Source organism: Fukomys damarensis, unplaced genomic scaffold (genome assembly GCF_012274545.1).
Source record: "Fukomys damarensis isolate Sample0158 unplaced genomic scaffold, DMR_v1.0_HiC HiC_scaffold_16, whole genome shotgun sequence".
Taxonomy (NCBI): Eukaryota; Metazoa; Chordata; class Mammalia; order Rodentia; family Bathyergidae; genus Fukomys; species Fukomys damarensis.
This window is the reverse complement of record NW_022900928.1, coordinates 49,902,817-49,916,828: the sequence shown is the minus strand read 5'-3', so window position 1 is coordinate 49,916,828 and position 14,012 is coordinate 49,902,817. Positions and strand designations below refer to the sequence as shown.

The 14,012-nt window shown below is 34.1% G+C and overlaps 1 protein-coding gene across 1 annotated transcript in view; it reads right to left on the bottom strand.

Annotated features, from left to right (window-relative positions):
• Cntn5 (contactin 5) overlaps positions 1-14,012 on the bottom strand; it is a 1,105,367-nt gene that overhangs the window by 57,061 nt on the left and 1,034,294 nt on the right. The window contains exon 19 of the mRNA XM_010642035.2: positions 7,233-7,382. Coding sequence (XP_010640337.1) covers positions 7,233-7,382 — 150 coding nt within the window. The remainder of the gene's footprint in view (positions 1-7,232; positions 7,383-14,012) is intronic.

Here is a 14,012-nt window from a genome sequence, read left to right as displayed (position 1 = left end):
CGAGGTAGATGAGAATACACTGTAATGTTTTTCAGCCTTCTTTTCTATTGGATGGCACTCTGCAGTGGCACTCACCCTACTCTTGATCACATCTTGTAAAGCCATGCATGAAAGAGGACTTTCCAGAAGTGTTTCAGAAAGTGACTAGAACAATAGGATATGTGCATTTGAAGTGAGGAGGAATATTTTAATGGGATTACGGGCAATGTGTCTTACTGTAATAGCACTGTATAGCACAGTACTTCTCTTTTACTGTAATACAATTTAAAACAAACATGCACTGTATGTTTTGAACAGATCTCATATATGGGATTATAGCACAGTACTGCTGCTTTGGAAGAAAGGTGTCAGTTTAGAAGATGGGTGTGCTGTAGGGTCTGCTTCAGACCTGTGAACAGAGAAAGGAAGGTGTCATTTGCTAATCAAGCTAAATGAGCTTGACAATGATGGGTGTAAGACAACACATAGAAGAGTTCAATGCTTGCCTCTCACATCCTGACGGAATGACATCGAGCTTCAGAACTTTATGGAATGGCCTGTCCCTACACTGAGGTATCAGATCAGAGGCAAAAATAGTTCTTGAGAACATCTTTTATTTCTAAGGTTTGGCAGGCTGGGAATGTGAGTGGTAACTGTGGGCCAAGCGGACACTGTAGAAGGAGGCTTTGGACAGGCTTATTGAAATCATAGACAATAAGGCTGCCTGTTAAAGATGAAAGTGTTTCCAAAATGCTCAGCACCCCTCAAAAGACAGCATAGGACAAAGGTTACCATCATGTGCATCATTCAGTGTTCAGTGAGAATCACAAATCATGTCACCTAATTAGTTTCTTTTTTTTTCCTTGTTTGACCTGGGAAGTGCTGTAGTAGCCACGGAAGGGTGGGGGAAGGAAATAGGAAGATGAAAAAGATCATAGCTCCTGGGCCAGGTCTGTGCTGGGATGTAAGGGGAAAGCATGAAATTGGATGAAAGATTGTAGCTTTTATTTAAATTAAACTGGAATTTTTAATATCTGAAAATGAGACTGCCCTAGAGCCTAAAAGTGCCTGGGAAATTAACGAGGCTGAAGCTGGATATGCTTGGAGCACAGTACAGAGCAATAGTGGGAGAAAAATAGCACTTATTGTGTGCTTAACTCTGTTGTAGAGTTTAATCTGTTTAGTACACCAGTTACATACATATGATATACAGCAGAAAGTACTAAGATTAGGAAAGATTTTAATCCAGTTGTGTATTTGATACAGTTACCTGGTAGAGCACTGATCTATGCAGAAACAGTAGTTTATCCTTGTGTTTACAGAAATTCTGTGTGTGTGTGTGTGTGTGTGTGTGTGTGTGAGATGTTCCATTTTGGGGTCAAAAAGGAATGGTGTGGGGCCACACAGTTCAACATTTTGGGAAAATGGAGGGCTCTTTGTGGAAAAGGAAGTTTAAATAGGTCTTTAAATAGAGACTTTCAACAGCTCTTTCTTGACTCCCTTTGCCACGTCTATGCTACAAGAAACAAAGTCAATTATAATTTTTTGGGCTTTATGAAAATCTAGTTATAGACTCAGTATGAGCCGGAGAAGAAGAGTACAAAAGCAGCATGGCAGGCCAGGCATGCGGTTGGGAAGAAGTGGTAGAGGCTATGTCTAAGTAACAAAAATATATCCTCTATCTAAAAAGAGCTGCTTTTGCATTGATGATTATTGTTTAAATTCCTATTTTATAAATAATAACTCATTTAAAGTGATGATGATAATAAAATAGCTGCTAGTATTTATACAATATCTATTTAATGTAATTGTCAAAATAAATACGTTGTAATATTTTCTTCATTCTTATAAGTGAGGAAAACCAAAGTCTCAAGTAATCTTGTCTCTGTTCACAATGCCAATAAATGGCTCAATGGAACATTAATTCTGATCTGAACTCAAACAGGTAAACTTGTTCTTTGAAAGATGCATGTGTGCAGGTGTGTGTGCATGTATTTCATTAAAATTTAAAATAACAAAATTACCAGTACTGATATTTATATCAAGAGCTTTGGAGGTAATAGATATTATACTACAAAAAGTGTAAAATTTTTCTGAACGACAAGTACTGTAACCTCTCTCCTTTTCATTTACCTTTCAAGTGTTATAAATTTGTAACTTAAAGTTCAAATAATGGAGAGAATGGTTGTTGCTGTGCCTATTTTATATTTTTCCATTTTTACAGTAGTATTTTTTCAAATTCATTTCCCAGAATGTGATTTTCTCTCTTGAGTCTCATCTTATTAAATTGCAAAACATTTAGATTATCCCACTCCAAATTTATGTTGATGGTAACATGATAAATCAAACACAACATTATCTCTTTCTTTTTAATCATTATCTAAATAAAACGTAAGAAAATTAAATTATAAAAAATATACAGTAAATGTATGTTCATGTAGAACTGTGTATTTATACTAATATTTTTACAACTAAATACTAACATACTAATACTAAAAAGCTGGACCAACCAATTTATATTATCTTTATTAATTACCAAGGTGTTTGAAGCCTGGAAAATTCAAAATATGCCATTGAGGGAAAAATACAAAGAACACTTTTTTGTTGCTGTTGCTTGAGAAAAAAGCAATGCTAAGGTAGAAATGTTTTACTAAAACTACTTTAGAATTTAGAGTTTTCTAACAAGAGAATTTTAAAAGGGAATAAAACATTCAGTTAACATCCTAATTTGACACTTCTTTTCTCCTAGGCAGCATTGTCAATTTTTGAAGTTTAGTTGGTTCATTAGAAACAGGCTCATTTTTAAAAATATAGGATATGTACTTAACAGAGGCAGAGTGTGACACTTGAGAGGATATTTCATGATATTGGTGTCCCTTTTAATCTGTGCTGCCTGACAAAACAGGCACAAAACTCAACACTTGGTTCAACACCATTAGTAGCTCTAGTTGTATGTGGTATCCAAGCAAAAGAAGCATAATGTAGGCAGTACAAGTCTTCCACAACACACTTTCAGGGGAGGGCACTTCATGCATTTTTATGCTATTTCTCTCCACTTCCATAAGATTTTAATGGACTAAAGTATGTCATGTATATAAAACTCATGATAAAATGGAGAAACAGAAAATGACTGAGGGGTAGCTGCAGAAATAGAAGAAGTCTTTTAAATGCACTATCTGAATATGACCTAACTTAAAATATAAAGTGTTTTTTTGCTGAAATGCTTTTAATAGCACAAAAAAGATTTATGCTATAAAAAGTTTGAAACGATTATTCATCCTAAATGGATTATTTATGTTTGAAATGAATATTTATAGAGGGTCTCTGAATTAGGCAGTAATTTTTGTCTTTGTTTAAACACAATTAACAATATGCAAAGTAAGACAGTTCTTTTTAGAAAATAAGTGAGTGTGAGTATTACGATTGGCAGTCATTTCAGTATCTGCATGGTGAATACATAAAATGAGGAACGACTAACCTGTTATGCTCTTAATTAATGAACACCTGTACACAATGAAAGCATGGATGATTTTATGGATTTATGAAAATTCAACCAGGCAATTAATGTTCAATTTAAAACTCACTAAAAAATAGCAGGAGAAACAACTTGTACAGGCAAATCAAAAAAGCAGAAAAGCTGAGTTTTCTGCAGATGAATTTTCCCAAATCTGTTTTGAATATTTTACCTCTTGTTTTCTTGGTTGATTTTTTTATATGAAAAAAATATTTTGCATTGTTATTTGCACTTAATGCAATAAATTGACCATTTGTGAGTCTTCTGTGGGGCTAGACAAAGTCTGCTTAATTGTTTTAACAGTTTATCTTCATTATAAACTTTTTAAATATTTTAGAAGTTAAAAAATCATATTTTTGGCCCAAATCTGTAAGTATAATACAAAAAGCACACAATCTTTTTTGGTCATTGCCTCTGATCTATATATGATGCAGGTAAAAGTGCACAAAGGAAAGAAAATGTTCCCTTTTAAATCCTGACATGTGAGTACCAGAACCAGACACTATTTTAGATTCCAAAGATAAAATCATGAAGAAATAAGACAAAAATTTTCATTTTTAGTGCACTTTTTAAGATTTTTTAAATTATTATGAAGTACAATAAAAAGAACTTAAAACTTGTTTTTTCCTATCAATATCTGATACTCTGTCCCTTGTTTCCCATTTCTCTATTATTTTGACATGTCTTAAATTATTGTTTGTGTTCACTTAAGTAACTGCCTTATTAGATACTATATCAATAGACTATATGTTTTTATATACATTTTAGGTACAAGTGATAGTTTGATACATGTGTAAAGTGTATAATATCAAATCAGGGTAATCAGCATTTCCATCTCCTTAAACATTTATCATTGTGTTGGGAAACTTCTAACACCTTTTTTTTCTAAGTGCTTTATAAAATTAATACAAAATTGTATGGGGACATAAAAGATCTCAATAAGACTTTGTCCAAAGTAATTAAAATTCTACTTAAAAGTTTCACTTTAGATGCCCATTTTTGAATCGGGTCTTTGTATTTGGAGGGGCTGATTGTTTTGAGTTCTTTATATATCCTTGATAATAGTCCTTTGTCTGAGGAACAGCTGGTAAAAATTTTTTCCCACATTGCAGATTGTCTCTTAGTTCTGGTGATGGTTTCTTTTGAAGTACAGAAGCTTTTTAGTAAGATGAGATCCCAGTTGTTGATTCTATCTGCTAGTTCCCGTGCTACTGAGGATTTTTTCATAAAGTCTTTTCCTATACCAATGTTTTCCAGAGTTCTGCCTAACTTACCTTCCAGCAAGTTTAATGTTTCTGTTTTAATATTTAGATCTTTAATCCATTTGGATTAAAGCTGAAAAAAAATAAAACAAGGGGTCTGCCTTGGAAAAAAAAAGTTTCACTATTAATTTTATTTGTGCTTCTGTTCTTTCTAGGTGATAGACGAAATATTTTTTAGAGTTTATTGGTACATTTTAGGTATACAGTACAGTTACATTCATTATTGGGATCTTGTACCTTTACACGACAGGTCTTGGTTCTCATTTTTTCCCCTTGTCCCTGCCCTCCCTTCACCCCCTCCTCCCCTCCCCATTTACAAGCACTTTATTTCCATTTTTTCATATTTTTTTCCTTTTCCCTTATTACCTTTCTCCTACCCTTCTCACTTTCCCTACACCTTTAGCCCTTTTCTTCCTATTTCATATTGTCAATTATCTCATTAGGATCTTATAGGAAGAAGTTAAACTGTCATTATGATAGAATACTCTACATTAAAGACCCTAAAAACTCCACCAAAATACTTCTAGACTTAACTGACACTTTTAGCAGAGTATCTGGATACAAGGACAACATCCCAAAATCAGCAGTCTTCTTGTACACAAATAACAGACTCACTGAGAGAGAAATTAGGGAAATAATTCCTTTCACAATAGCACCCCAAAAAATGAAGTATCTAGGAATCAATCTAACAAAAGAAGCAAAAGACCTCTACACTGAAAACTACAGCACTCTGAAAAAAGAGATAGAAGAGGATATAAGAAAATGGAAAGATATCCTCTGCTCCTGGGTAAGAAGAATCAATATAATGAAAGTGGCCATACTACCACAACTGCTATACAGATTCAGTGAAATGCCAATTGAAATTCCAACATTATATTTCACAAAATTAGAAAAAATAATCCAAAAATTCATTTGGAACCATAAGAGACCTAGAATAGCAAACCATCCTAGGCTGCAAAGAAACAGACCTGAGGATCAGTGAAACAGATTGGAAGACACAAAAACAAATCCAGATGTACTCAGCTACCTCATTTTGGACAAAGGAGCTGACAATCCCCACTGGAGGAAAGATAGCCTCTTTAATAAATGGTGTGGAAAAACTGGATCTCAACCTGCCAAACATTAAAACTAGACCCCTATCTTTCACCATGCACTAAATTAAAATCCAAGTGGATTAAAGATCTAAATATTAAAACAGAAACACTAAACTTGCTGGAAGATAAGTTAGGCAGAACTCTTGAAGACACTGGCATAGGTAAATACTTTATGAACAAATCCTCACTGGCACGGGAACTAGCAGAAAGAATCAACAAGTGGGATCTCATCTTATTAAAAAGCTTCTGCACTGCAAAAGAAATCATCAACAGAACTAAGAGACAATCTACAATGTGGGAAAAAATTTGTACCAGCTGCTGTTCAGACAAAGGACTATTATCTAGACTATATAAAGAACTCAAAACAATCAGACCCCCCAAATATAAAGACCCAAATTTAAAATGGGCATCTGAAATGAACAGGCATTTCTCACACAAAGAAGTAAAAGCAGCAAGTAAATATATGTAAAAATGTTCCACATCACTGGTCATTTGAGAAATGCAGCAGAAAACAACACTGAGATTGCACCTCATCCCACAAAGAATGGCTGCTATCAAGAAATCACACAATAACAGATGTTGGCGGGGTTGTGGAGAGAAAGGAACCCTTCTCCATTGTTGGGAGTGCAGACTGGTACAACCACTATGGAAATCAGTATGGAGATACCTCAAAGAGCTGGGACTCATTTATTTGTTTTTAACTTTTTTTTTCTTCTTTAAACTGGGGATCAAACTTGGGACCTTGTGCTTGCAAGGAAGGTGGCAGAACCACTGAGCTAAATCCCTGGCCCAGTTTGTTTTTAAATAAAGCTGTTAATTTCTTTTATGTAGTTATTAGAAACAACTTTTACCAGAGATACTCATTCCTAAAGACCAAAGGAATGCTTTGTTTCTAAGTCAGAGACCAGATGAGTATTTATTAGACACATGGGCTTCAATAAAGGCAATAGGTCAAGGAAGGACTGTCTTTACAAAGTGTAATTATCTGTTAGATGGTAAAGGGAAGGCAACATAAAGGAGTTCTAAGAAAGCAGAATAGTGTTAAAGGAATGTGTTATCACTGGAGAATAAAGTGAGCTGATCTGTTTTAATTTATGAGCATTCAATACTGAATAAGTATATAATTGGAAAATCAACTCAATTTCAAAGTAACAAGAAGACAGTACAAATACTTGGAGAAAAGTGAAGTATTTAGAGGCTTATATTTACAGAAACAAATAGAAAAAGACCTAAAACCACGAAAACTGTAAGAATTGTTTCAAAGTATATGATCCTGTGATGTCTAGGTGAGAATATCAGGACAAGTTTTACAATGGCGAGCAAACAGCAATCATAATTAATTAAACTCACCTTCATGTGAATCCCAAGTCTCCAAATTCTTACCTGCTTCATTTGTGCGGATCAATCGTGATGGGGTGCTTGGATCTCCAGTCCCAATGGGATTGGTGGCCACCACTCGAAATTCATATTCCACCCAAGGATTTAAATCCACTGCCATTGCTGATTCCATGTCTCCTGTTATAGTTTCTGGGACTAGACAGAGGAAGGATATTTCACATCACTAGGAGGACTGGAAAAATGCTATAGGTTTTTATATGATGATGTCACTTTTACTGAGAGGAATCTATAGTTTCTTATAATGCATGGTTATGGCATCATCTGCAGTATCATCAGGAAAATGAAAATCAAATTTTGGGAAATAAGCACTTACATATTGCAAAAGGTATCAGAGTAATTAGTGTTCTTTCATCTTTACACAAACCTTGTGATTTTTCTACTAAAAATCATTTGGTCAACCCTTGAGCCCAAGGCAAAAGGCCAAATTGTTACTATAATTAAGCAAAGAATATTCTTCAGTTTCTAGGGAAATTTAATTTAGTTTCTTTTTCCCAATTCTAGCAAATATAGTTAGTCACTTGAGAGTTCCAAAGAGCAGAATAAGAATATAGCTCTCTAATTAAAACAACAACAACAACAACAGCAAAACTTACAATTTGTGGGATCTAAGTGGAATGTCTAATCTATATGGGAGTGGCTTTTGTACTAAGAGTTTTATAAAAATACACAATTATTTAATCATGTAGGGAAATAATTTTTACATAGAGTGCACGTGCTATTTGGGGCCACTTCTGCTATTTGCTCATCTCTGTTGTCTAAGTCATATTGCTAAAAAATTTCTTGTGGGTGAACAGGGAGAACAGGGATTGTCTCTATGATATACAGGGAGTCTCTGGATTTATAGCAGTCCTTGATTTCTGTGGGAGTGTGGTTGAAGAGCCCAAAATGGGGGTTGGAGGTGTTGATCTGATGACGGTTCAGTTTTACAATGGCAAAGTGAAATTATATCATCTTAAATTTCTCATGAAAATCTCTTCTGAAATGCATCAAAAAATGTAACATCAAATTAGCAGATCTTTAAAAGGTGAACGAACAGAGCATACATACTGTGGCCTGCCCAACAAATCTCAGCAAACTCAGAGGTGATGATCTGAAGTGGTGACATACAAATGAAGAACAAATAGCCTGTCTCCTTAGAAATTAAGCAATATTCTTGGCATCTGAGAGGTGGGGGAAATTGCCATAGATTGGTGAAAAGTTGAGCGGTGCTTGCCACACATCAAGGTGGGAAGGAAGAGACTCCCAGACACCGCCCTTTCTAGCACCACACTATGCTGTATCACCATTACTTGCTTTGGATCAGCAGGGTTTATCTCGTTTACTTCTATTTATGTCTGTAACTTCCAACACTTCAAAGCTGCTGGGCCATCTTTACTTAATCTTCATAGAATTTGCATACTTCCTCCTATACCCAGCTTAGGTCTCTCTTCAATTCCTTTTTAAAAATAATTAATTTGATTGTTACATGGAATGTATACAATATAATGACATTCATTGTTGGAAGTTTTTACTTTTACATAATCAGTCTTGGTTCTTATTTTTCCCCCATTCTCCTGCCCTCTCTTCCCCCTCCCTATCTACAAAGACTTTGTTTTCATTATATTTTCATATTTACTCCATTTCCTTCTTTGCTTTTCCCTACCCCTCCAATTTCCCCCTTTATTACCTTTGAAATTCATGATCCATCATTAGCAAAATCCTCTTTACACTTATTTTCCTCTCTGAACATCCCTCCAGAATTTTATTTTAATAGAAACGGGACTTTTTTGCTTCTCAAGAAATAGTCTTCCTAATATATTGTGGAGAAAAACATCCCCCATTCCTCATTCAGTCTCTAACGGATCTTTCTGGGCAGAATACAAGCATGTGGATGTTTTTCTTATTGAAATAAAGAAATGAAGCTCTCTTCACTTTCCTTTCCTTCTAGCCTTCGCTTAGGTCTTCTGTTTCTTCTATCCAAAACTTTTTGAGTTGTCTGTGCTATTACTTGTTGTCTCTATTTCCTCCCATTCCCTCTTGAACCCATTTTAATCAGGTTCCCTCTTTCAGATTTACACCATATCTTCTATAAAGATTACCAATGATTTCTGTTATGAGTTTAAGATCAGATTTTCCATGACTGGTTTTATCCTTTGACATAATTGATCACTCTCTCCCCTTGAAATGCTTTTTGAACTTCTGTTTCTCTCCTATTTAACTATGCTTTATCACTTTCTGTTGCTATCTTCCTTTCATATTTCAGAGGGATCTCAGATGCTCAGCCTTCTCTTACCCATTTTCTTACTTTTTGGTGATCTCATGCTGTCTAATGATTTTAAATTACCCTCTATGTGCTGATGACCCCAATATTTTCAGCCATAAAACTCTTTCCTAAACTCATATGTTCTATTATACATTGCTGTTTGAATAAAATTTGAAAGACTCTTATTTAGAGACTGACAATTGCTCTCACAGATGTAGCAAAAGTGTTGGGGGCTATCCTGGGAACATTTTTTTCTCCTTTGTCTGACTACAACTCATAAATAAGTATGGTATTTGTGGGTTCAAAATATGTTAATTTCTGCCCTCTTCTTTGCCACTGTCCTTCTTAGGAGTTGGCTGTACTAATTTTTCTGCTCAATATCTCTTGAATTCTTGTCAGACTTTACTGCCTACTATTCCACAAAAGCTGTTATTATCAAGGTCACTACTGAATCCATTTTGCTAAAACCATTGGTCAATTTTCAATCATTTTACTGGACTTGTCATCAACCTTAGACATACTCAGTTACTGTGCTTTCCTCATTTTCTTGTCTTGAAAGAAATTACATTATTTGATTTTACTCTTATTTCAATAATTGTTTCTTCTTTTTCTCTTTTGGCTTATTCTTTTCTCAGTATTTTACTATCAGGGTGTTCAATTTCCACGCTCTTTTCTTCTTTACTTATTTGGAGCTGACATGTAATCTGACATGTAAATGCAATGTACATATCAGTAGTTTTCCAATTTATGTCTTTATTCTAAGCCATTTTCTTACAATCCTGACTCATGTATCCCACTATCTACTTGAACTTTCCCTTTGTATGTCTGATAGATACATCAAACTTGTGATCTAATTCTGTCCAGTCAGTTCCAACTTTACAAACTTTTTAAAGACAGTTGATAGAAATTCTATTGTAGAGTTGGTCAAGTAAAAAAGCCTTTGGTAATCCTATAATTATTTTCCTATTCCAATTTTTACATCATAATGGCAGGAAATCCCATAAATTTGACTTTCCAAATGTTTTTAAATTCTGAAAATTTTTACAATCTCTGCTTCCATTACTGTGAAGAACTAACATCTCTCAACTGTTATAGATAGCTTCATTGCTAGGTTAGTGACTTTCTGCTTTCCTTTCCAATAGTCCAGGGATGGTGAACATTTTAGAGCTTTTAATGATAACAAAGAGTCTGCTGTAGCATACATACCATAGGTTCACCATTACAATAATGGTGTATTTTCAACAAGGATTGAATGAATATCTTAAAAGATAAGACTTAAAGTATCAATATAGCAATGTTGCTCCATTACTTTCAGGGTATCCTTTATGATTTAATTCTGCTAATCTCTCTTTAAAGTCATCCTCTACCATTTTCTCTGAACTGTGCTCTTCTTTTGCCTCACTAGTTTTTGAAGTCTCTTGTATGTAATATTTCTAACAGGAAGTAATTAAGATAATGAAGTCAGAAGAGTAGTGTTCTGATCTTAATGTCTTTATAAGAAAAGGCACCAAAGTGTGTGTGTGTGCCTACTCTCTTTCTCTGTGTCATATGAGCACACAGTAAGAAGGTGAACTTGTGCAAGCCAAGAAAAAGAACTGTGAGAAATAAATTTCTTATTTTTAATAAACCTAGTCTATCACATTTTGTTATGGAAACTCAAGCCATAATACAGCCCTACGACAGTACTTTGGCACCCCTTTACTCATTTTACCCCTACAACATTCGTCAATTCTTATTATATCATTTCCTGACTCATTTTATTGTGTTTATTGCTTATCCTGATCCAGTAGAATGCAATCTTTCTAAAGGTAAAGATTTTGTTTTTGTTTTTTCTGCTCTTCAGTATATCCCAAGCACCTAAAACAATACCATCAAAATTCTCAATGCATTTCATTAGATGATTGAAAGCAGAGTTAAATTGCCAGGTGTAGAGTGTGTGTGTGTGTGTGTGTGTGTGTGCGCGTGTATTCATTCTTCCAAGGTTTCACATATTTATATCCTCTGGGTTATTAACATAGGCTATACACATGCCCTCCCCAAGCTTGCCAAGCTCACACCCTCTCCAGAATTCTAAATGCTTTAAAGTCACATTTAAAACTGGAAATTCTAAGATCATTTCTTTTTTTTTTTTCCTCATTGAGTTTATTGGTACATTTTAGGTATATAGTACAGTTATATTCATCATTGGGATCTTGTACCTTTACGTGACAGGTCTTGGTTCTCATTTTTTCCCCTTGTCCCTGCCCTCCCTTCACCCCCTCCTCCCCTCCTCCTTTACAAACATTTTATTTCCATTTCTTCATTTTCTCCTATTTTTTCTTTCCCTTATTATCTTTCTCCTACCCTTCCCACTTTCCCTACACTTAAGATCATTTCTTATTAGGGATGTAAAATAGTTGTACAAAACATGAACTGAATGTATTAAAATCCAGAAAGAATTGTGAAATGAATTAGAAACAAAGTTTTGTTTTATAAAATTTGGAATTTTTTATTTTAAATGCAAAATTGTGGGAATTAAAGATAACAGATGATTATAACAAAAATGTGTTTACAAAAAAGCTCTGCAAGAATATTTTTTAAAATAGTATTTTGGGAACTATGGGGACAACTTAGTTTCAAACAAAATGTACTTCAGACAGAACATAATGATTAAACACAGTGGAGGACCTTACATCCACTAAGGGAAAGAATCTTGTACAAATGTCTTTCCTAGTAAAAGGACAACATCTAAGAATTTAATTAATAAAATACCAAACAACCTATTAAATGGACAGATTTAATTAATCCATGGAAATAGTATCCACAGAAGACAGATAAACTGATAGAGGGCTATTTTTAAAACATAGCTGAATTAAGTAAACAGATCAATTCTAAGCTTGTAGGAGATTGGATACTCTAAGCAGACACAGTCAAGCAAATACTGGGTGAGAAAATATTGCTCAATAGCATGAAGAAAAATGTCACATTTCTATATTAAAAAGCAGTTTGTTTCAATAGAAAAGGGATTTGCAAATGAAAATATTATTTTTTTCTTATGGTTATTTTCATACTTTCTTCAAGACAAATACATTATCATTACCTTTGAATCTCATTTGGAGGAGGCAGTATATATGTTAATTCCAAAATGTAGTCAGATAGAAGGTCTATGTGCAACTTTTTACTTTAATTACCAAAAATAACTCATTTTCTTTGTTTACTTTAGAATATGAAGGAATTTTAAGTGCTTTTAAATACTATTGTATAAATTAGCTTAACTTTAATCTAGGGTTTAAACTCCAGATTGTTTTTTCCTCATAGATACTTCTGTTTTAGCATTTATTTTGATGACATTGATTTAGATTAAGGGATCAACACCTTGTAGTTACCTAGTACTATGAAAGGTAAATAAAATTGGCCAATTACAGAAATCTATTTGTGAAATAATGCATTTACTTATAAATATAGCAAACCACAGAATTTGAATAAGTCCTTGATGAACATAATTAAAGCACTCCTAACATAAATGTGTTTCTAGTATTAAAATTATTTAGAAGGATAAAGATGCACACTTACAGTAGGCATTTCTAAAATAAATGCAATATTTAATCCAAATGCTTAAACACTACAGGTGTGTGCAGTCCCAAACTCATACTCACCTGAACAAGAAGTAGAAACAGATGAGCCAAGAAGGAAAACTAGGGACAGGAATGCTACAGGAATCAGAGAATAAATGCAACAAGGGAAGTATGTAATGTAGTAGGGGGAATATAAGATGTTCTGAATTACTATGGGCATAAAATAAATATTTATATATACTGACGTCTTCAGAAGAAACATACTTAGAAGCAGTCTGTAGGTTCATGTGCAAGAATGAGCAGATGCATAGCCTCAGGAAGGAGGTGGCAAACCTATGGCACACTTGCCTCAGCAGGCTGTTGTGTCATCGAAAGCTCTAAACGGTTTGCTATTGCTGGAATAGGTGGTGCACAGCACCAGGTCTGACACTGAGTCCATATCCTAGCCACAGGGTAGTGAAAGTTTTGAACTGTGCCACTAGAGATAATATGGGAGCACTAGGGTGGAAGTTATAAGAATTCTTGCATAAATTGGTTTGTGTGCCATGAATCTGTGTCCTTCCTGAACCTACCATCTCCATAGATTTTCCTCAATTTCTTGGTTTTCCAGTGGCTTCACAGATTATAATGAGGCCAAGAATGAAACCATTACACATATATATCACAAAAATATGTATATATGTGTATAGCACACTGTAATGATAATCATATTGAGGCCTATATTAATGCAGAAGCATAAATATGTCAAATCTACATTACATTCTGCATGTAAATATATGAATTTTTCTCTATGATTGTAAACTTTATATCAAAATAACTCTCTGCTTGTTTTATTTATATAAGGAACAAATAGACTACTCCATTGCCGTAATATTCTGATTGAATTTTAGTGTTTCTGAACTAAAATATTTTACTGATTCTTATATTTCACTTTTAAATCAATTTTGAAGTAAAACATAACCACATATC